This window comes from Lutra lutra, chromosome 2 (genome assembly GCF_902655055.1).
Source record: "Lutra lutra chromosome 2, mLutLut1.2, whole genome shotgun sequence".
NCBI lineage: Eukaryota > Metazoa > Chordata > Mammalia > Carnivora > Mustelidae > Lutra > Lutra lutra.
The window spans coordinates 79870512-79896094 of NC_062279.1; the positions used below are offsets into that span (position 1 = coordinate 79870512).

The 25583-nt window shown below is 34.7% G+C and overlaps 1 protein-coding gene across 17 annotated transcripts in view; it reads right to left on the reverse strand.

Annotated features, from left to right (window-relative positions):
• The window catches only part of RAPGEF2 (Rap guanine nucleotide exchange factor 2), a 241963-nt gene that overhangs the window by 41487 nt on the left and 174893 nt on the right, over positions 1 to 25583 (reverse strand). For 9 of the 17 annotated variants that reach the window (XM_047717786.1, XM_047717781.1, XM_047717785.1 and 6 more), the window contains 2 exons: positions 12755 to 12886; positions 348 to 525 (listed from right to left, as the gene is read on the reverse strand). In XM_047717786.1, the coding sequence (XP_047573742.1) occupies positions 348 to 525; positions 12755 to 12886 (310 nt within the window). Of the gene's footprint in view, positions 1 to 347; positions 526 to 12754; positions 12887 to 19413; positions 19480 to 25583 lie in introns of all 17 variants that reach the window. The other 8 variants (XM_047717776.1, XM_047717784.1, XM_047717777.1 and 5 more) reach the window with 1 other exon arrangement.

Consider the following 25583-nt stretch of genomic DNA (forward strand, 5'->3'; position numbering starts at 1 on the left):
ATGCAAGGGAAATTTATAAATTAATTACTTTTTAGAGCTTACTATTCTTGGACTCTATTTTATTAGATCATTTTACCCTAAATTTTTATTTTTTTTTTATTTTTTTTTTTAAAGATTTTATTTATTTATTTGATAGAGAGAGATCACAAGCAGGCAGAGAGGCAGTCAGAGAGAGAGGAGGAAGCAGGCTCCCTGCTGAGCAGAGAGCCCGATGCGGGGCTCGATCCCAGGACCCTGAGATCATGACCTGAGCCGAAGGCAGCGGCTTAACCCACTGAGCCACCCAGGCGCCCCCTACCCTAAATTTTTAAAATTGCTCTTAGATTCATCTTCTCATCCAAACTTACCAATGTCATCATCCGTCCTGTCAATTGGATCCTTCTCTAGACAGTCTCTCACAATGTCCCTACTCATCAGAGGATCCGAAGCCCTCTCAATGTCTTCTTCATCATCGTCATCCTCAGAATCCACTGCTGTTTCTGGCAGCCCACTCAGGTCCATATCACCAGCCTCACTTTCTGTGGCCTTAGAAGAGACCAAAACAATATTTTTTAATTATCTTAAGTAAACCTTTTGTACTCAAAGGAAATAAGAAATCTAATTTGAAATATTTAATTTTTAGTATATTTTAGTAAATTTTAGTATACTAACTTGTCTATAACTAAGCATGTCTTCAGTATCAATATCAAGCACCAGGAACCAGTACTATGTAAAAGGAATTACTTCAACAAAATAGGAGTGAATTTATATATTACATTTCTAGTTAGAATTAATGATCTTATCTCAATAATTCTGATTTATCTGAGCTGTCATTTGTACTTGAAAGAGACTAAAGAAAAAGACAGTGTTTGTTTTTACTCTATTTTTCAAAGAGAATGGCTTAAGCTAAGAATTTAAGATAACGAGTGATTTTGAGCAATTCCTTCCCCAAAAGAATAGGTGTGAACTTATTAATGCCAAGACTGAACAATTTCTTTCCTATTAGACAGTCTTTATGGAAAAGTGAATCATAAATCAAAGGTAACTTGGTGAGTATGTGAACAAACATTAACATTTAGTGTGACTATCCCAATGTCCACTCTCCAATTATAAATTACCAAAAATATTAAAAGACCATATGCCTACTGGTAACACATTCTTTCTTCATTCCTCAACACAGGTGACTGTATATTGAATTCCAAGTAATCAAAATATACTCTACTCTAGTACTTGAACCTTTTTGGAGTCACAGTGATCTCTTCAAAATGATCTCTTCTGTTGGGCAATATCAAGGCTAGAACAGTTACCTATTTAGGTCATCCTATGCCTACTGTGATTATCATCTCAATAATACATACGAATGTTATCCTATTACTTACTCAGAATTCACTGTTTAAGCATAAAAATGAATTCAATTAAATGTTAACTGTGTAAGTCTTAAACATCAAACATGTTTTGCCAGATAAAATGTTAAACTTTTGAAAGTTTGTTTTAAAACCATTAACTTTGTAGAAAACATGTATTATAAAGTTTACTAACGTTGAGTAACTTGCAGTCCACAGGGTTTTCAAAGACAATAATGACAACTTATTTTTAAGAATAGGCAAAACACACTAAAAATGAAAGAGAAAAACATAAAATGCTGAGCCTGATCATCATCACCATCATTATCTAACACATTATCTAACACATTAGATAACACCATTATCTAACACATCACATCATTACTTAATACATCATTATCTAACATCATTATCTAACATTATCTAACACCATTATCTAACATCCATACTTACAATGTGCCAGGAACTGCTCTGTTTTATGTATCTTAGCTCATTTAATCCTCAATACAATCCTATTAAGTAAGTGCCATTACTGACATTTATTATTCAAACATGCAGGTAAAGAGAAATTACTTTTCCAAGGTCATGTTACTGATAAACTGCAGAATCCAAATCACAACACAGGATTCTGACTCTACAGTCTTAACCAAACCTAATCTGTCTCTCTGTAACAGATGCTTACATATGAATGTGGCTTATATAAGGATCTATACTTTTTCTGATCTATACTTAGTCAATATTTAAAGAAAAAATTTATTATTTTTTTATCAACAAAGTTTAACTTTTCTCAAGTCTTGGTTTATACTGCCAAATGTAACATTTAATCTTACCTTTCAAAGCAGTACAAACAGGTGTTAATATTTTCTAAAGTTTAACAAAAAGAATTTTAATCACCTTTAGTTCTTTAGGTACAGCTTCCTGAACTAAAATACATATATGGTAAGAAAAACCTAAGGGGAAAATAAGTGAAGACAGAACATCTAATGAAGACAGAATAATTAAAAATGAAAAACCTAATGTCTACAAAGGCTCTGTAAGTAATGGTCTTATATTACTGCTGGGGTTAAGACCATTACCAGCAGAAGTGCTCTTGGTGAGAGAGCAGTAAGACCACAGAATTAATTGTGGCACACTCAGAAACACACGTCCCAATTTATTCAGAATTCAACTGTCTCTAGATTGTACAATAAAACTGAGGTAGAACTTGATATGATGTGGTATGCCAAGACTGTGATCAGAGAAATTAAACTAGCCCTGTTATTATCACCACTTTATTTCTGAAGTCTGGAAATGTGGCAATGTGCAAATGCTTGCTATGTTTATATTTTCACACCAGTTTTGTCTTAACATTGAAGATTATTATTCATCATTTTATATTTTCAAATATATAATTAGTCCTCTATATATTCTTTAATAAGAACCTAGAGTGAAGAAGGGACATTACTGGAGACAGAAATTAAAAAACAAAACAAAACAAATAACTTCTAACTTCTTTTTCTTCCCCATTCTTTATTTTTTTTTAATTGTACTATGTTAGTCACCATACCGTACATCATTAGTTTTTGATGTAGTGTTCCAAAATTCATTGTTTACGTATAACACCAGTGCTCCACGCAATATGTGTGTTAGTACTTAAAAATTTTTTTCATTTAAATGCATTATTTTGCATGGAAGTGTTCACTTATTTGTATAATAGGTTCCCGTAAAGACCACTGCTTAATTCTAAAAATAAATAAATAAATAAATAAAAACTTCTAAGTAACAGTTATATAGCTTACAGTTTTTCTTTAATTTTTAAACATCTAACATACAGTAAGAGGTAAAAAGATATTTCATACCATCCCAAAGAAATCATTATTGTCATTTAAATGAATTATAATTAAATCTTAAAAAGAACAAAAACTTTTTTTTTTTTTTTTTAACATAAGCTCTATGCCCAACACTGGACTTGAACTCAGAACTCCTACATCAAGAGTCACATGCTCTACTGACAGAGCCAGCCAGGCATCCCAGAACAAAGACTTTTCAGATGGGAATTGGATTGGGGCGCCTGGGTGGCTCAGTGGGTTAAAGCCTTTGCCTTCAGCTCAGGTCATGATCCCAGAGTCCTGGAATCGAGCCCCGCATTGCATCATCCCCGCATTGCATCATCGTGCTCTCTGCTCAGCAGGGAGCCTGCTTCCCTTCCTCTCGCTCTGCCTGCCTCTCTGCCTATTTGTGATGTCTGTCTGTCAAATAAATAAATAAAAAATCTTTTTAAAAAATTTTAAAAAATGGGAATTGGATTAATCTCTTCAAAAATGAACCCTCCCCATGTGTGTAAATGATCATTAGTTTGTTTTCTATTATATGTATTCCATTCTTAAACAAATTATTCATGAAATAACACTCACTAAACCAGTAACTTATTTTTTAAAAATAAACGTTCATTATATTTTAAAATACTACAGGATCCCCCCCCACACTTTTTTTTTTAATCTTTAACTAAGCCCTAGGCCCAATGGGGGCTTGAACTCTCGACTCTGAGATCAAGAGTTACATGTTGTACTGAGTGAGCCAGCCAGGCACCCCTACAGAATTCCTTTTAATAATACCTTTTAAATAGAACTTGATAAACAATTTTTTAGGCGTCTACTAATTCCATAATATTACTGGTTCATGAGCAATGAAATGTTTAGAGACTGGAGTTAAAAGTTTAATGAACAAACACAACTGGCCTACAGAAGTGTACCCAGCTTAGGAGTGCCTGGAACCAAGTAGTTACTGAATTTACATAAACGAAAAACTTAAGAGTTTAGTTATTCAAATCTTAGTTCTGACATTTATAATGTGACTTTAGCAAAATTACTTAAACTCTATGAACCTAGTTTTATTGGCAAACTAGAGTTATATCTTCCCATTCATAGGACTGTTCTTGACTCAAATGAGGAGAAAGAAAAGAAAGCTCATTACAGGTTACTTCAAAAGTCAGTCCCTTCCTGGGGCACTTTGGGGGCTCAGATGTCATGATCCTGGGATTGAACCCTGTGTCGGGCTCTCTGCTAAGTGAGAAGTCTGCTTCTCCCTCTTCCCGTACCCCTCATCCCACTCATGCTCTAAGAAATAATAAAACAAAACAAAACAAAACAAAATAAAACAAAATCTTGAAAAAAAAAAAAAGTCCCTTCCTCAAGAGGACATGTTTTCTTATATCAGCACTGGCTTATCTTTACCTCCTCCCATCCCAGTAACAAAGCTTGCACACAATTGGCAAAATTTTCAAAAAAAAACCAAAATTCTGTTCAATACTGCAACCTCTTACTGTAAAAAATGTCTCGGGCTAATTGCAACCATTAAATTCTGGCTAAACGGCTCATAAGATAATTATAAAAACAGTGATCCTACATTGAATGACCACCATGTAGCTAGTACTACATTTGATGCTTTTAATACATAATCATCTTCACATCAATTCAGGAAATTAGGATTATTACCCCTACTTTTCAGATGAGAAAACACTAGGAAAATCAAATAACTTGTTCAACATAAACAAAACCAAACCTAGTAATTGTACTGGGACTTAAAATCAGTTCTGACCAATGCAAGCTAGTAAATACTCTGCACTATAATACTTTGCCTAGTTTTCTCAATAGACTGTCTTCATAAAGAAAATAGTTAAATCATTAAACATCAGGGAAAAGCAAATCAAAACCTCAATGAGATTATCATCTTACACCTGTCAGAATGGCTAGACTCACAAAGACAAACAATAACAAGTGTTGGTAAGGGATGTGGAGAAAAAGGAACCTTCATGCACTGTTGCTAGGAATATAAGTGTGAAGAACAGTATGGGGGTTCCTTGACAAATTTAAACTAGAAACATTGTATGATCCAATAATTCTACTACTGGATATTTACCCAAAGAGAATGAAAACACTAATTCAAAAGGATACATTCATCCCTATGTTTATTGTAGCATTATTTACAATAGCTAAGATATGGAAGTAACCCAAGTGTATATCGACAGATGAGTGGATAAAGATGTGGCATGTGTGGGCGCGTGCGCACGCATGCACGCACACACACACACATACACACACACAGGAATATTATTCAGCTGTAAAAAAAAGGAATCAGATCTTGCCTTGCCATTTGTGATAACAGTGGATGGACCTATAGGGTATTATGCTAAGTGAAATAAGTCAAAGACAGACAAATACCACATGATTTCACTTATATGTGGATCTAAAAAACAAAATGAATGAACAAAAAGAAGAAACTGACCTATAAAGACAGAGAACAAACTGAGGCCTGCCAGAGAGGGAAGGGATTGGGAGAATGGGCAAAATGGGTGAAGGGGATGGGAGATACAGGCTTCCAGATACGGAATGAATAGGTTAGGAGAATAAAAGTTACAGACAGTAGAGGGAATATAGTCAATAGTACTATATTAACACTGTATGGTGACAGATGGTAGCTAAACTAGTAGTGAGCACAGCATAATTTATTGACTTGTGGAATCACTATGTTGTACACATCAAACAAATGTAAAAATGTAACACTGTCAACTCTACTAAAAAATAGTTAAAATATAATAAAGCAATGAAATTTTTCTGCTTTGCTAAGTCATACAACATAAAATTTTAAATATATGTATTTATATATAAACATAAATAAAATGCTTGCTATTTTCTAGCTTCCTCCAAACTATAATATTACTAAGATTAATTGTGTCTTTAAACACTTTTATTCTAAATAAAGATAAGCACACAGGTGCTTTTAAAAAGTATCTGATTATATTTGTCTCAGGAGCAAGAAGAAAGATTTACATAATTCAGTTAGGCAAACAACTCCTGTCCTAAATTACAGATTTAGATGTACATTATAGTTAAATAGTAATATTCTAAAAAAAAAAACTAGTAATTTTTCAGATCAATGCCAAAAGCTCTATGATTTCCTGAAATCAAAAGGGACTACATATATTGTATTATGAATACAGTTCTTAAGATATTATTTTGCATTTTTAAAATTTTTTTTATTTTTTTATAAGCATATAATGTATTATTAGCCCCAGGAGTACAGGTCTGTGAATCGCCAGGTTTACACACTTCACAGCATTCACCATATCACATACCCTCCCCAATGTCCATAACCCCACCAACCTCTTCCTACCCCCCTCCCCCTGGTCACCCTCAGTTTGTTTTGTGACAGTAAGAGTCTCTTATGGTTTGTCTCCCTCCCGATCCCATCTTGTTTCATTTATTCTTTTCCTACCCCCCAAACCCCCCACATTGCATCTCCACTTCCTCATATCAGGGAGATCATATGATAGTTGTCTTTCTCTGATTGACTTATTCTGCTAAGCATAATACCCTCTAGTTCCACTTATTTTGCATTTTTAAAGGATATCAAGAAAATGAACAGAAGAAATATTAAATGCCATAAAGCTCCAGTGAATCATTAATTTAACTAAAATTAATTTATTTAACTAAAATAAAAATAACTACAACATAGGTTTTATCATCAGGTATCAAAAATCATTTATGAAAAAAAGTTTTTGCTTATTAAATAAACCATGAATATCCCCATGGTTAAAAGAGTTGCTTACTAAGCATTCTTTTTTTTTTTTTTTTTTAAAGATTTTATTTATTTATTTGTCAGAGTGAGCACAGGCAGACAGAGTGGCAGGCAGAGGCAGATGGAGAAGCAGGCTCCCGCTGAGCAAGGAGCCCGATGCGGGCGGGACTCGATCCCAGGATGCTGGGATCATGACCCAAGCCGAAGGCAGCGGCCTAACCAACTGAGCCACCCAGGCGTCCCTTACTAAGCATTCTTGATGTAAATAAATTTTGTGCAGAATTTCAAACATACATATTTAACCCGAAGAGTATCTATGTCAGACCGCGATATAAATTTAGGGTAGAAGAAGGTTATATTGAATGCTAATGCTGATATTAATTTAACTGAGACAAGGGAGTAAGAACTACTCATAAAACCATATATATGTAGAAAGTATGAAAATTTATTTGGAAATAAGTTTAATGCTTGCAAAAGGCTAGTTTGTATATTTTAAGTTATGCTGTTCCTAACTTTACACATTAACTTTTTTTAGTTTCAATATAGGCTTTAAAAATATATTTATGCCTAAAAGACAGGAACAATTTTACAACTCTTAGTAAAAATTGTTAGGTTTCTTTCCAAAAACTATAATTATAACAAGTGTATGACCATCTATCTGTAAATATTTATTATAAGTAAGAAAGTCTGTGCTAATTTGACAGGAAAATAGCATATTTAATCCTCATATACTCAATTACTAATAGATTTTGAAATATTTTAAGGTACAGATATCTACATGTACTCTTTTGCAAATTACTTACTCTTATTCTTTGACTATTGTTATATGGTGAGCTGAGTATTTTTCTTATTAATCTGCATAAGTGAGTTGTTTTTTTTTTTTAAGATTTTTATTTATTTATTTGACAGAGATCAGAAGCAGGCAGAGAGGCAGGCGGGAGGGGTGTGGGGTGGGAAGCAGGCTCCCTGCTAAGCAGAGAGCCCAATGCGGGGCTCAATCCCGGGATCCTGGATCATTACCTGAGCTGAAGGCAGAGGTTTTAACCCGCTGAGCCACCCAGGCGCCCCAGTGAGTTGTATTCTGACTTTAAATCTTTGCCTCAAATGATCTTTTAATTTTTAATTTTTTTTAATTTTTATACCATTAAGAGTTTGCTAACTCTTTAGTTTATATGGAATTTAATTTTAATTATGATATAAGGTGAGACTACAGGGGTGCTTGGGTAGCTCAGTCAGTTAAGCGTCTGACTCTTGGTTTTGGCTCAGGTCATGATCTCGGGAGTCATGAGACCTATCCCTGTGTAGGGCTCTGTGCTCAGCATGGAGTCTGCTTGAGATTCTCTTCTTCCTCCTCTTCTTCTGCCCCTCCCCCTGCTTGCACTCTTTCTCCCTCTCTCTCATAAATACATACATACATACATATTTTTAAAAATAAAATAAAAAAAAAGTGAGACTATAAAATGACTACCCCCACCTCAAGGATCATTTATTGAAAAATCCATCAAATTCTTCATTGATCTGTAAGGATTCCTCTATTACATATTACGTACTTACACATGAATTCCATTTTACTTGACGTCTCTGTTCTATTGATCTATTTCTGAACAACTGTTTCCAGTCCACCAAGCTATTGCTCTGATAATCACACTATGTAGCTAGGATCTTATCATACCTAGAACTGCACTATTTCATATCACCAACTTAGGCATTCCGTTTTCTACTGCCAACAAATTCCTACCTTCAACCGCTTTCACCTGTTTCCAAGATAACCCTTTTTCAACTCATGACCTTCAGTCTTCAAGACTCTACTACCTTCCATGCTTCTATGTTACCCTCCAGCTTGTGAACTCTAATATTTCAATCACATTCATTCAATACACCTTTATCCAATGCCCACAATTTCCTGGCTCTAAAGAGAAAATGGAGATGAGACAGAGAAGTTCTGTATCTTCTTGAAACTGTCATCTTAGTAAGCAGACAGAACAACACAGAAAGCAATAATTATTTCAATCAAAATCTAAACAAAAGGATCAGCCAGGGAAGAAACCAAAATGTAGGACCTACTTTTCAGAAAGTAATAAGGAAAGAACTCTCTGAGAAGACAGTACTTGAAAATGAAGGCAGAAAAGGATCAACCTAGGAGAAAACACTCTGGGCAGAAGGCATGCAAAAACAAAGCTCAGCAGTTAAAAAGAGGTTGGCATGTTGCTTCATCTGTCTTTGTGTTATAGTCATTTAACAAAACTCCAGGACTGGGTGAAGCCAAGTCTTTGCTTTCTTTTTACTTAACAGGACAGAGGGAAATCACTCTGCATTTGATGGCACCATCTCAACTGAGCTTCCATTACTCTAGACAATTTGCTCTCCTACTCCCTGAAACTTCTATTTCAGAACTTTCTCTGCTTAAAACTCTCAACCTGCCAATCCTCTTACTCTCAACAAATGAACTCACCTCTTCAGAGAGAAAAATTGAAGCCATGAGAGAGAAACACCCACAACTCCCCACCCCAAATCCACCATGATAAATATGTACCTTTTAAGACAGAGGAAGGTTACTCTTCTTAAAGCTAGTTATTACACTTTGCTCTCGAGCCCCCTTCCTCTCACCTTCTCAGAAGTATTATTCTGCCCTTTTCTCTCTGGTACACAGCATTCATCTTCAATCTCTCTGTGCCTATCTCGCAAGCATTTATACTCACTTCACTATCACAACTTTCTGACTTAGGAGAAAGCCCTCCTAAGTCAGAATTACACAAAGATTTAATGGCTGCCATGGGAGAGAGCTGTCCGTCCCTGGAAATGTTCAAGAATAAACTGTATGATTCACTGATAGAAAAGCAGTAGATTAAGTCAGTCAGAGACAAATACCATATGATTTCACTCATATATGCAATTTAAGAAACAAAACAGATAAACATTGGGGAATAAAAAAAAAAAGAGAGAGAGCGGGAGGCAAACTATGAGAGAGACTCTTAACTCCAGAGAACAGACTGAGGGTGTCTGGAGGGAGGTGAAGGGGGAGGGGCTAAATGGGTGACGGGTATCAAGGGCACTTGTTCTGATGGGCACTAGGTTTTGTATGGAAGTGATGAATCACTAAATTCTACCCCTGAAACTAATATTACACTTTATGTTAACTGATGAGAATTTAGGTAAGAACTTGAAACATTAACAAATGAACATAAAAAACACACAAATAAAAAGAAAAAGAAGAAGAAAGAAAAGAAAAGCAGTAGAGGATTCAAACACAAGACTAGTCACTGACCCAGGTGCATTTGTCAGGTTCCTTCTCAACTTAAGAATTTCTTATTTAAAAATAATGGAAAGGTCTATCAGGGATCTCTATTAAATGTTTAGTTTTGTATAGCTAAAGCAAATCCTTAAATACACTATGGGTTTTTCCGTATGAAGGATATAAACAGGCTACATCCCTACCATCAAATTTGAAATGAATAGCCTTGAAACTCAACTAAAATGAAACAAAATAAACAGGGACCCTCTATTCCATCTATATACTCCAAGATAAAGTCAGGCTGCAGGCAGACCAGTCAGAGCAATTTTGAGTTCTCACCCACAGTCTAGATTCTCACATATTTCCTTACCATCAAGAATTTCCTCATGAACGTACCCTAGCCTACTCAAGGGTTAAACACATAAAGCTGGAATTCCCTTCAGAATATGCCCCAATAAGTTATTTGAATATCTTACTTCATTCTTATTATAAATTTGCCTTCTAGGAGTTCCATTCAGGTTTGTATATACTTCAGATCTTTAAAGTGTACAATCATCTTGAAATTTAGAAGACAAGGCCTCTATCATGATATTTCAGTTACCATAAAGCACAGCTTTAGTTATACTATTCACTGTTTTAGGATAAAGGATACTTAAGTAAATGTTTTAAAAAATCAACTTCTAAAAATAGGCAGTACTGGCCGGTGGAGGGAGGAGAGCAAAGTTACCCTTATCTGCCAACTTCTCCTCCTCTAACATTTGAAAAATGGTATTACTTCCTAAAATTTTAAGTTAACACTTACTGTAAGGTATCTATCTTTGCATTTATATTCCATCGAACTAGAATTTTTAAAAGCTACTCTAAAGAGGCAAGTAATATTTCTTATTGCAAAATAATAAATTCTTAATCAGCCAAAAATCTGCAAATAATTGCATTTGTGTCTTTCGGTTATTAGTTGGTAAACTTTCTATAATACCCCTGAATTACAGGAAAGTGTATACCTCTTACCTCCTTCAAACAAAACTAATTTTCTAAGATCTACTAAATTTAGAACTTAAATATTTTTGCCCTGATGGTATTCTAAGTGTTTACTTTTAGTATTTTTTTTTTAATAGAAATTTAGCTCTGCCTGAATATTTCAATGATACTAAAACTATCATCTTTCTAAAGGAAAGCATTTCTTGGTCACCTCATTCACAATTCCTAAGAAGCCAGTGTTATGTCCTTTTTCCAAAATCCCATATTAGTAGCATTTATTTAAAGACCTCTCCACAAACGGACGTTTTTTGCATTGTTTTAGTCACTTTTCCCAAATTTGCATATTCTAAGCCAATGAACTCTTCCTTACCAATTAAAATTATTTTGCTTTTAAAACAGTTTTGGAATTCCATAGTCCTAGTTCCTTTTCTATCCATCAGTATCATAAGAATTTATTTTATACACATAACCAAATCTATGCAAAATTTAAAAATGCAAAAAAAAAATATAATTCATTGATCTAATCATAATAATCTCAAGATTTTAATTAGAAAAACTTACTATAATGGCATAATTCTGCAGTTCTCCCGTACAGTTTTTTTTTTTTAAAGATTTTATTTATTTATTTGACAGAGAGAAATCACAAGTAGGCAGAGAGGCAGGCAGAGAGAGAGGAGGAAGCAGGCTCCCTGCCGAGCAGAAAGCCCGATGCGGGGCTTGAACCCAGGACCTGGGATCATGACCTGAGCCGAAGGCAGTGGCTTAACCCACTGAGCCACCCAGGCGCCCCCTCCCGTACAGTTTTAATTAAGAATCAAAAACCTTATATGTCTGTAGTCATTTTTATACAATATTTAAAGTCAAGAGAAACATCTCCATTGTAACCACTCTATTTAAAACTCTGATAATTGGGGGCGCCTGGGTGGCTCAGTTGGTTAAGCAACTGCCTTCGGCTCAGGTCATGATCCTGGAGTCCTGGGATCGAGTCCCACATCGGACTCCCTGCTCGGCGGGGAGTCTGCTTCTCCCGCTGATCTCTCTCTCCTCTCATGCTCTCTCTCTCTCTCAAATAAATAAATAAAATCATTAAAAAAAAAAAAAAACCTCTGATAATTGGGGCGCCTGGGTGGCTCAGTGGGTTAAAGCCTCTGCCTTCGGCTCAGGTCATCATCCCAGAGTCCTGGGATCGAGCCCCACATCAGGCTCTCTGCTCAGCAGGGAGCCTGTTTCCTCCTCTCTCTCTGACTGCTTCTCTGCCTCCTTGTGATCTCTGTCTGCCAAATAAATAAATAAAATCTTTTAAAAAAATTAAATAAAATAAAACTCTGATAATTGGTGATAACAGAGGCAAATACAATTAGATAGTAGTTCTACTCCCTGAAACAAACATATTTTATGTTATATATATAAAATATATTAGAACATTATAATATATTGTAACATTTTGTGACATATTATATTATAAATATTATAACATTAACATATAATAAAATAACATATTATAACATGTAACATTGTAAATAGTATAACATTAACATTTTATGTACCTGTATGTACATATAATATACACATATATATTTATTTTGTAGATCCTATCAATTAAGAATAATAAAACTCCTTGGCATACATAAAAATGAAGCAAATGACAAGGAAAACACTTTCTTACCTGGTAGATATCAGAAAGACTGCTGCTTCCAGAATCACTAGTGATACTACATCCTGAATGGCTAGAAGAAACGTGCGTCACCTGTGGGTGGAGACTATCAGTAAGGTGTAGTTTTGTGAAATCTGCAGGAAGCTATGGAAGGAGCAGGAGAAACAGGATTACAATTTGAATCAAGAACTCTTAAGACACTGAAACATTTTATTATATTCTATCTATACCATTACCCAAAAGTACTAGGAAAGATCTTTCATTTTTCAAAATCACAAATTACTAAATATTGTCCAATGTACCAAAAAAAAAATCACAAAATAAATTTTTAAAGTTTATGGACATTCAATGACTCTTAATACTACATTCAGTGTTTAAAGAGGTGGTTTTGGAGGTGCTCACTTGGGTGAGCAATTAATTCAGTGAGTGACAATTTTCTAAGTATACACCACTGAGGAACTTAGTCTACTATTATTTGTTAGCCCCATAAATATAACTTTGAAGCAAGAAATAGCTTAAATAAGAAAACAGATTTGAGGTTCTTATATGCCCAAATGCTATTTAAAAGTAAAGAAAAGGGGTGCTTGAGTGGCTTAGTTGGTTAAGTAGCAGAGTGTTGATTTCAGCCCAGGTCATGATCTCAGGGTCCTGACATCAGCCCTCCAAGGAGGACTGGGCATGGAGCCTGCTTAAGATTCTCTCTCTCCTTCCCACCCCCTTGCTCATGGCCTGCTCTCTCTAAAGAAAAAGAAAAAGTAAAAAACAAAAATGAGCATTTTAGAATTGACAAAATGTATTGTTATATAAGTAACTGTGTTGAGCTCTCTGGAGAAAATAGAAAAGAATGCCTTCAAAGAACTTAGACTTGAGAAAGTCCTAGACATTTACCTATCTATACACATACACATAAATATCAATTTTCTATTTGTTCATGTTTAAACCCTAAAAAAAAGAGCTTCTGTGGAACAGATTCACTAAGTATCCCTCAAGTGCTTCTACGATTCTCCCATATAACAGAGAAAGTGAATTGAAAAAGAAAATATCGGGCTCCTGGGTGGCTCAGTCGGTTAAGCGACTGCCTTCAGCACAGGTCATGATCCCGGAGTCCTGGGATCGAGTCCCGCATCAGGCTCCCAACTCCACGGGGAGTCTGCTTCTCCCTCTCACCTTCTCCTCGCTCATGCTCTCTCTCAGTGTCTCTCTCTCAAATAAATAAAATCTTTAAAAAAAACGATATTTAAAAAAAAAAAGAGAGAAAATGAAAATATCCATGGGTCGCCTGGGTGGCTCAGTCAGTTAAGTGACTGACTCCTGATTTTGGCTTGGGTCATGATCTCAGGGTCCTGGGATTGAACTCTTCATCAGGCTCCACATTCAGTGGGGAGTTGGCTTGAGGATTCTCTCTCTCTCTCCCTCTGTCCCTCCCCCTGCTCTCAAGTAAGTAAATAAACCTTAAAAAAAAAAAAAAGCATCCATATATTTGTCCATTCAACAAATATTTACTGACTCTTTCTCCTCTTACTATGTGCTAGTCAGTGAATGAGACACTAAAACATTGACTTAAGAATTTTATACTCTTATAAGTTATTACCAGTTCTTTTGAATTAAAAAAGGGGGCACGATTTATATTATCCCACTTATTATACTATTGGCCAGTAATACACTTGGCATTTCAAAATATATGTTGACATCATGCAATACTGGTAACATTTTCTATTCCCTCCCTACATAATGATCCTATTTAGCTGTTAAATAATAATAATGTTAAAATAAAACTTAAATAAGAGTTTATCTTAGCAACATTCCCTTTTCTCCTTTGATCTCCTCCTTTCTCTCTTTCCAAAAACAAGATGCCATTCCATAGATTAGAATAAGTTTTCCAAGGGAGGTGATTCAGTTTTATGACAATGACCAATGAACTTTAATACCTCAAAGTTTCAAACAAAGAGGAAAAATCTATTTATAGCCCATAATTGTTCAGATATGACTCTATAAATGTACTATGATATTTAATAACATTAAATATAGTCTTATGGAAATATTTTTTACTTCATAAGAGACAAGGAAAACACAGAAAAGACCTAAAAATAAAGTTATTAGGGGGCATCTGGATGGCTTAAGCATCTGCCTTTAGCTCTGATCATAGCTCAGAGTCCTGAGATCAGCCCTACATCAGACTACCTGTTCAGCAGGGAGTCTGCTTCTCCCTCTCCCTCTGCCACAACTCCCTGCTCATGCTTCCTCCCTCTCTCTCTCTCTGTCAAATAAATAAAATCTTTATAAAAAAAATAAAGCTATTAGGAGGTATATGATTACATGCCAAATAAATGGACAAAAAACACATATGTTAGAGGAGCTTACAGAAGTGAGATATGTACTCAAATGTGTGAAATCACTGCAAACGTGACATATCTCACTAAGAGTGTTGTTTTTTTAAAAACCTGATAATTGAAGATGCTGTGAAATATTAGATAAAATTTAGGAGAATAACAATTCTCATATAAGGAATAAATAGGTGAATGATTCTAATTTGAGAATTTATATATATACATATTTATCCATAATGTAGAATGGTGAAATATTCACAGGATTTCTTCATGAACAATTTGAAGATGGAAATCTGCCAAGATGTACTAGTAACTATGATTTTGCATGTTGTTAAGTGATAGATATCAGATATTAAAATGTGACTAAAACCAGGATAAATATCCTTCATCATCTACATTTCCATTTAATTCAGTCACTCACTGCAGAAGTCAACTGGGGAAACGTTACTCAATGGCTCAGTGATTTTAAAAGGCATAAATCAATGCATGTAATTATAGAACAATAAACTGATTTCTACTGATTATTTTTTATAGCAATGACTCAGGTTGACATGTGTCACATTGTGTGATTTTTTAAAAATTAGCTTAAATTTGTCAAATGAAGACAAAATTATCTAATGAATTTTCACTCACTAGACACTTATTTACTTAAGTCTCATAGGACTCTCTTCTCTTCCATATCCATTGGCTGGTCATCTTTCCTAACAATTTGCTCTATGGAAAGTACTAAGCTCTTCAGAGCTCTAAATCTACTAGAATACACATGGGTCCAGCCTTTATATACTATAGTCTCTTCAACTATGCTAGCTTATAGCCACAGATACCAGAATTACATACCTATGTTAGGCTAAGACTCATAAAGAGTATTTAAAAAGAAAAAATGTCTTTTCACTCTTAAGAATTCAATTCTACTTTATAAATACTTATTGAGTATCTGCTATGTCAGACTATTAGGGCCAGGGAATATAGAGATGAATAAGACAGTCCCAATTCCAAATGTAACTTCTACTACCCAAAATGTTATTGAAACAGGTGTTACCTACAATAGAAAAAGATATCAAACATAATTAAAAAAAAAAAACATGGCTTTTATCCCCCACCACCACCTGTATTCTTTGCAGAACAGCATGAAATGTTATATACATAAATATATAAATTATGCATACGTAATTTAGTATTAACTGCATACTTCTTTATATTAGAACAGATGCCACATTTAAGGAAGTTTTAAAAATTTAAAAAAGTTCCCCGTAGATTGGTATAATAGTATCATGATTAAATTTTATTGACAGTACACCTCAGCCAAGGTTCCAGTATGGGAGAAGTTGTGGGAGCTGTTTCCATAAAGGAAGATTATGAAATACACTGCTTTGACCCAGACAGCCACAATACTCTGGAATAATAGAGACACCGGAGCCCACATCTGGGGGAAATAGTCTTTAAGAGGCAAATGAACTAGACAGGGATTGGAAGTCAGGGGACAAGTATAGTACAGGAACCCACGTTTAAACATGAGGTCAAACACAGAATCCCTAGGAGGTATAACTCGTAGTCTGAGTAAAATATACCAAGAAAGGGTACAATATGGCAATGACAACAAGATTCATTTATTCCAAATTTTTCTAGACTTGACCCAGTGCCTATTTAAATTACTATCAGTATCCTATTTCATTAAATTTCAGATTAAACAGGGGCTGTGAATTATCTTATGGTGCTAGCCACCATTTATAGCCAAAACTGTTCAAAATATAAGAAAAAGTTTGAAGTTGGGACTATATACAGTAATTACCTGAATAAAATTAAACAATAATTAAGCTAAAGGGGAAATTAACACATTTTATATATTTTTATCTTAATACCAATATATTTCACAATTAAGAACACAATTTAAAGGAATCTCATATTTTTATCATTTAAATATTTTTACGATTTGATATATGAATATATTACTATTTAAATTTCTCCTGGATCAAGCAACCTATATTCCCAAAAATATGGTACTTGTGGATCACAAGTGAAATAAACTTGTCAGGCAAATGACTGAATCATAGTTTAACCGCAAACACTGTTAACTACATAAAAAACACAGGGTAATATTAAAATCAGATTGTTAAATGCACAAAGTGAACATAAACAAAATTCATCATAGTTTCACATAATCTGGGTATCAATTATATAATAACTTCTATCTGTTTTGGGAGAAAAAGGGATGTTATAACAATTGGCTGTAAACGGGTACTATATAAAAAATTTAAGTCTTGGGGCGCCTGGGTGGCTCAGTGGGTTAAAGCCTTTGCCTTCGGCTCAGGTCATGATCTCAGGGTCCTGGGATTGAGCCTGAGCCGCATCAGGCTCTCCGCTCAGCGGGGAGCCTGCTTCCTCCTCTCTCTCTGCCTGCCTCTCTGCCTACTTGTGATCTCTGTCAAATAAATAAATAAAAATCTTAAAAAAAAAAAACCTTTAAAAAAAACCTTAAGTCTCATTTAGGAACAGGCATTTGATAGTCTTTGATTTATTAGTTAGTCCCATGATCGGCATTTATAAAATTACTAGTTAATAAATTAATTCTGTTTTGAACATAAATGCATTGAATTTGAGTGCCTTGAAGTCTCTGACACCACTAAGTCAATACTTTGTTGAAATGGTAAAATTCTTCAAAGTAATGATAATGTAGTAGAAGCTAAGATGGCTGCCTTCTTCCCTTTCCATCTCCCCCCACCAAAGACTTCTTTATGCTCTTGTTTTTAAGCTCTACAAGGAAGAGTTGGTGTATTATTGGACATGTAATGGAAATGGACTAGAGTTTCATGTTTCACAGTGCATTATCATTAGCGTAGGGGGTTGCTAAGAAATCCAATAGTTAAAAAACAAAACAAAACACAATTACTGCTACCAACATTTGAAATTTATTTCACTGAGAAATTTCCAACTAACCTTTAGAATCACTTTATTTCAAGAAATAATTACAACAAAACATGCAAGGTTTGCATTAATTGTTGGGATCTACATAATCCTCCCTTTATCTTGAGTGACACTATTTAAAGTAAGTTAAATATCACACTTAGTGACCCAAACCTAACTTTATATTAAATTATATTCCTAAGAATTTACCCAAATGAATACTGCTTTCCTCCTATCATCACTAGAGTTTTGTGAGTGTTCTTTATGCTCATGTTTTTAATCTCTGCAAGGAAGAGTTGGAGAGCTGGTATGTTACTGGACACATTTCCTATTTTTCTCTGAGATGTTCATGAAATACAGTCTATTATATTTTTTCTACTCATTCATCACTTATTGGAAACCTAAGTTGTGAGGACTAAATGAATGACTGGGCATAAAGCATTTACGATAGAAGTGTGTTAGCTTAATGATAATTACCACACATGGATGCTGTGTAAGACACAGGTCCTTTCTAGGTCTAGAATTTCTAATGTAGCTAGAATCCAAGAGTAGAAACCAGTGGATTACTGAGAGGGATTTAGTGGCCAAACTCATCCAACCACAAACACTGCCCCCTTACCCACTTCAGAACTCAAGTTGTGTTTTAAAAGCAATTCATATTTTCTCTCTCTGCATCTGTATACACACAGGCACACACACCCCTATTTTGCTTTTACTACTCAACTGTTCAGGTACTACTCATCCTGACACTCTCTGACCTACTTCTATACACAGCTTGAATAGGCAGGAATATTATTTAGTAGCTCATTTTAAAGGCCACTTCATAATACAATCGACTTTTGTATCTCTCAATCCTGATATTTCTTTAAGAACACCAGAAAAAGTAAACATTTGGATTCCTGAATATTATTCATCAGAAAAAATTTTTGCTTCCCTTATACCTTATGGTACGTTCTAGCTCCAATACTTATTCTTGATTACATCATCCATCAGTTTTCCACAGAGAGAAAGATATTTGTATGATCTGTAGTTTCTTTTGTGCATAAACATAAAAGAAACAGATTTTTCCAAAAGTATCATGAGATAATAATTTAATAAATGAATAGATCTAATTTATTTCTCATTAACATATATGGAGACTTTTTTAATGTCGATATGACTATGTTTCACAGAAGCGGGTCTACAACAATTTGGTTTATAGCTACTAGAGAAACCTGACAAAAAGTAGTAATTTGTAAGAACATTCTCCCAGCTTCCTGCCAGGCTCAAAAGACATAAGCTTCACATCAACATATATGGAGTTATCCTCTGGTCAACCTCCTCCTCAGTCAAACAACTTTGGACAAGTTAATTAACTTCTGTGCACCTTAGTTTCTTCTATCAAATGAATATAACATAATACAATGACTAAATGAAATAATCATTGTGAACCACAGAATCTACCTTACTGATGCCTCTCTCTTCCTTTTCATTCCCTCTGCCATTTTTCCAGTCAAGGTTCTCCATCACCTTAGGTCAGATGTTTTTCAAATACAATAAAAAAAAAAAAAAGAAAAGAAAAGAAAAGAAAAGAAAAAGACCTGACTTATTTTTGACATGTTATAGCTAACACTACTATTATAGTAGTTTACTTATGATATATATTCCCCCAAGTCTATATATTACATTTTAAATAAACCATATGTTTAAAAAGAGGAGCTCACTGCTTGAATACTATACTAAATTTTATAAAGTGAATAACCTCATTATCATGATATGCTTATAGTCCAATTACTCTCTTTTATAAACATTCTAATTGTCATAGCTAAGAATTCTCACAAGGTGATAACATCTTGGGGAGTTTGTGCTTTTGTGTGTATAGTCTTACGGTGTTTGGCTGCAAAAGCCTCCATGTATTTGACCCAGACACATGCTGAAACCTGGTATGGCTTAACCACAATAAGATGCTCTTTCTATCCTGAGGACACTGCCAGTAGAGGACTGTCTGAACAGAAGACACCACTGAACAGGAGTAAAGTGCGAGTTTAGTTGTGTTTTATTTCAAAAATTCCTTGCTACTTTCCTACATGAAAATAATGTTTTAAAGGGAACTTAATAGAGAAGACCTGTTATCAAGATAAAGTTATACACATGACTATCTGTCCAAAAATAAACCTTTATGGGTTAGAATTAGCTACTGAGATATGACAGCGACCTAGCAGCAAGGCCACTCTCATGTTTTGGAAGGTTGGTAACATAAATGAATCATAAACTTCATTGGCTACAGTTGGGTAAATTATAATCTATCTAAAATCTAATTCCTACACTTCTGACATAGTGATAATTTGCACACAAATAGAGTACCTATTACCCTCTACTGAGGAAAATAACCAAAACTAGTAAATTGACGTTTTTAAGCAAATTCTTTTAGAAAGCCTTTTCTACTAGATGTTGAAAGAAAGCACTGAACAGAAGGAATCCATGGGACCTGTACTTTAAAACAGAAAAGTAGAATCCTTTAGTATGATGAGAAAGTGTATGAACTATTTAGGTATCATATATTTCAAAAAGCAAGGCTGTGCCCCATTTTTTTCAAAGAGAAGGCAATAATAAAAACACCTGTATATGAGTTCCTTTTGTGCCAGGCCCGGATCTAAGTACTTGCAGATACATCAGGTCATTTAACTCTTTGGACTATTTTATGAAGTAAGTGTTATTATGACCATTTTTAAATGGGAGGAAACTAAGACACAGAAAAGTTAAGTGATCTATACCAAGATCAGGTAGTGAAAAGGCGGGAAAAGAAAGATTCCAGCTTTGGACATCTGGCTCTAGAGCACAAACATTTAAGCTTTAAATTTAATGTATTTATTAATTTAGTAGCTGACCTGAAAACTCATGGATACTAATGAAATGGTCAAATGGCTGCTTATCTCAACTAATTAATACAGTTTCTTGTGCAAATTTTAATATCATACAGAAAAATACTAATTTGAAATAATTTTTCACTCTAACATTCATAAAATCAATTTATTAAAACTTTACATCTGCTTCCTAACAGAATTTTCATTTCTTCTACATTGTTTGAGACGTTACTTCTTCGAGTCTGTATGTGATAATGTACATTAGTGAAGTTGATTTTTCATTTGTCCTATAAAGTTGTTTACTATATACTTTATAAACTCCTCTTTAAAATATTATGGCAGGGTGCCTGGGTGGCTCAGTCAGTTAAGCATCTGCCTTCGGCTCAGGTCATGATCCCAGGTCCTGGGATTGAGTCCCACATCGGGTTCCCTGCTCAATGGGAAGGCTGCTTCTCCCTCTCCCACTCTCTGCTTGTGTTCCCTCTCTTGCTGCCTCTGTCAAATAAATAAAATCTTTAAAAAATTGTTTTAAATAAAATATTATGGCAATATCCAGTACTTGCCATTTTGAGATCACACATCCAGGAATCATTATTAAATCTGTGTAAAATGTAAAGCTTTTTAACTCCTTTATACCAGTTCCATCATGTGATGCTTATAAGCACTCCAAGCTAGCACTGCTTGAGGTCACTGCTGCATTATGTTCCTTATTGAAGAGTATTTTAAAAAAATTTTAATGTAAAATAAATTAAGAGAGAACCTCATAAAATATGCGAGGAGAGCAACTCCTTTTCTGGTACTTGCCTGATATATAATTTTCCTAACATTTGATAATCAAAAAAAAACTATGCACACACATACAGACTTAGGTATAGTTTAGTCAACAGATTTCATCATCTTAAAGGAAGACACCTGGCATAGTGAGGGCAGTTCTATAATTACTACCAGAACCAATGAAAATTTGTCATCTGAAAGATAGCTATATTTTTTCAAAATGAAAATGTTTATGTGGAACCTAAAATAAAACAAGCGGTCTATATAGTTTTCCACAGAAATACTGAGATAGTTGATAAATGATCATGATATAGGGCCAAATGAAATGTCCTGCTGCCCTATTAAGACACACAATTTTATGATGGTTTAAGAGAGAGTCACTCCATTCTCACTCCACCTCCCCATCCCACTCCCCTGCACAACATATAATCCCTTCTTCTTTTCAATTTATTTGCAATCATCAATAACCACTGATCTGAAAAGCGCACATTCCTCCAAGGGATTCCAAGAAAAAAAAAAAACAAGCCTAGATCACTCAATCCAAGAAATTGTCAATAAAATACATGGCAGCTGCTGGCACTTAGGTAATTTTAACATCATCTTCTCAGTAGCATTCCACTATTTAAGTATAGTGCATTTTGTCTTCAAGTTAGTAATAATGACAGCCATTTTTGGGGGGTATGTACTGTGTAATGAGCAAGGAGCTCAGTATTTGATAACTATTTGTTCTAACACCTGTAAAAAGTCCAGATGCTGCTGAAGAGAGAGAAGCTCAAACAGCTCAAGTGACTTGTCCAAAGCCTCCGGGTAAGAGGCTCCAAAATCTCTACCCTTTTTACTCTGTACCCTGACTCTAGATTTTTACTATTTAAGGCCATATTCTAACCCAATCTTTGCAACTATCTTCTCCCTTATTTAAATGGTAAATGCCTTAAAGGAAGCTTACACTAATATAAGAACAGCTTTATTTTCTAATGTGAAAACCAGCCCAATAAATACACTTTTTAGCAAAATTAGTGATTATCCCCATGGTAAAACTTATAATCTCTTACAATTGCTAAAACTTGAGTCCTCAGTCTCTTGTTTTCCAGGAAAAAGGGGGACCAGTGCTATGGAAGCAGCAGTCTCTGGAGAGGTTGAGAAGTTGCTGGTAATACCAGAAACCAACTTCTGCAACCAATTAGACAACAACTCTGATGAGCTCCAAAGGGACCGTGCTTAGTTATCCCAGCTGTAAAAGTGCTCAAGGGAGTATGGAGTTAGGGAAATGAGTGTTTAAAGTCAAGGAAAAAAGATTCCCAGGGGATCTATGGAGAACCTTAAGCTGCTTTCTTTTTTAATAAAAATAAATAGCTGGTTTGGGGAGAAAGCCTCACACAGAATTAAAAACATTAACCTACAAGTAGCTCTTAACTCTTTAGAAGTTGTACAAGCTACCACACATCCAAATGCAAAGGTGCTAATGTTTCTAGACAACAAAATACCATAAAATGTCTGAGACTGGCTAGTTATTCAGCAGTGTCCTCCCTTCCAGGAAACACAGCTGGACCACATTTCCCAGCCTCCCTTATAGTTACATATGTGCCCATTTAAGTGAGTTCAAGCCTTACGAGTATGGACAAACACCAGCGATACATGCCATTTCCACCCGTTACTTATAAAAACCTCCTTTAAGACTGTCAAGATCTTCCCCCCCTCCATCAAAACAGTCTCTGTTGGACAACAACAGAAGCTTTGTTCTGAGGGTTAGACAACTGAGCCACAAAATAGAGGGGATTGGATCCATAAAACACTGCTTATAAGGGAACTATCCACCAAGTAATCAATCAAGAGTACTTGCTTTAGGGGCGCCTGGGTGGCTCAGTGGGTTAAGCCTCTGCCTTCAGCTCAGGTCATGATCTCAGGGTCCTGGGATTGAGTCCTGCATCGGGCTCTCCGCTCGCCAGGGAGCCTGCTTCCTCCTCTCTCTTTGCCTGCCTCTCTGCCTACTTGTGATCTCTCTCTATCAAATAAATAAGTAAAATCTTTAAAAAAAAAAAAAAAGAGTACTTGCTTTAGATTTCATGCAAAAGAGAAATAAACTTCTACTGTGTTTGAGCCATTATGTTTTGTTTGGTACAAAAGCTGGCATTATCTTAACTCATATAAACACATTATCATTAACTCACATAAATAAATAATTCATATACATTGTCTTAACACATATGTATATATTAACTCATATAAATACTCAGTGAGACCTATTTGTGAAAAATCTTCCACAATGAAATTCTAAATCCCTTAAGGAGAAGTAGATAGTGTTCTGAAAATATCTTGACCTTATAGTACTATGTCCAATTTGGATAAAATAAACATTAGAGTTCTTCTACCTATTCAAACACATTTATTGAAAACCCATTTTATGCTAGTATACCAGACACTATTCCAAGTTTTCCAGCTATTGGAGTAGGAAAGATAAACTACCCACTCTCATGGATCTTACAACTAGTGGGTAGAGACAAACAATAAAAGGATAATGAAGAAAACTGTCAAATAGTGGTAAGTGCTGCATTCAACAAAGATTAAACAAGATGTATTATGCTAAGTGAAATAAGTCAGAGAAAAACAAATACCATATGATTTCACACACACATGGAATTTAAGAAACAAAACAAACAATTTTGGGGGGAAAAAAGAGAGAAAGGCAAACCAAGAAACAGACTCTTAACTATAGAGAATAAACTGTTGGTCACCAGAGGGGAGAGGTTGGTGGGGGATGGGTGAAATAGGTGATGGGGATTAAGGAGGGAACTTTTGATGAGCACCAGGTGTTGTGTTTAAGTGTTGAATCAGTATATTGTACACCTGAAATTAATAACTAATATCATCACACTCTGTTAACTAACTGGAATTTGAATAAAAATTTAAAAAAAGAGAGAGAGAGAGAGAGACAGAGAGAGAGGACTGATGTGATGAAGAGTCATAGGACAGCCAGGGAAGACCTAAGACGTGATACTGAGATGAGAAAATTACTTTTTATATTTTCACTTATTTTCTAAAGAGATAGTTCCAATTATAATATTTTGCTAGATATATATATAATATAGATGTATAGATGTGTTATGTGTATTATTAGATAACATAACACACATCACACAGCTATATTATACATATAAACATACATGCATGTGTATGTACATACATACTTTATATATAACACATACATTACCTTCCATATATTTTTAGAATATATGTTATGTTTGCCTTTGTGTAAAAGATAAGTCTAGTACATCTCTAAGTCAAAGGAATATAATTATTAAACATTTTATTAAAGATTCTTAGCTATTTATACAACTTAAAAACAAAATCAACTAAGTATCATAGTACCTTATGAATCAAAGACAGTATAAAATATATTTGGAGGTGTTCAGTGGCTTATGAGTGGGAGACTACTAATATCTGCTCACATTACACGACACAAATATTATATGATGGAAATACAAGTCTTCAAAATAACTACTTGTTCTCAAAAAATACTGCTGAATAAATTAAATGGAAAATTAAGTCTAAAACCCACCTACTTGTAGTCAACTGACTAAAGTACTCAAAAATGTCATTGAATGGATTGACTCCTTAAGAAAAAAAAAAATTCTATTAAAATTTATGTTGTAATCTTTTAAAAATAGGAATTAATGAACCTTCATTTCCCTAAAAGCTCGGATATACTCAAAATCCTTGATTCCACAGGCTTTATATCTTAGCATTTGTGTGTGGTAGTAGGAATTTGGGGTGGGAGAATGACCATCAAACAAATAAGAGTATGTCACACAGAGTTAAGTGGATTGAAAACTAATAAAATAGGATACAGGATATAGAGGGTAGAAGGTCTCACTGCTAAGATAACATTTCAAAGACCTTGATGGAGCAAATGCCTGAAACCTACAGATACATAATGGGGAAACAGGACATCAAGAGCAAAAGTCAAAGGCAGGGGTGGCCTTGGTATGTTTTAGGAGT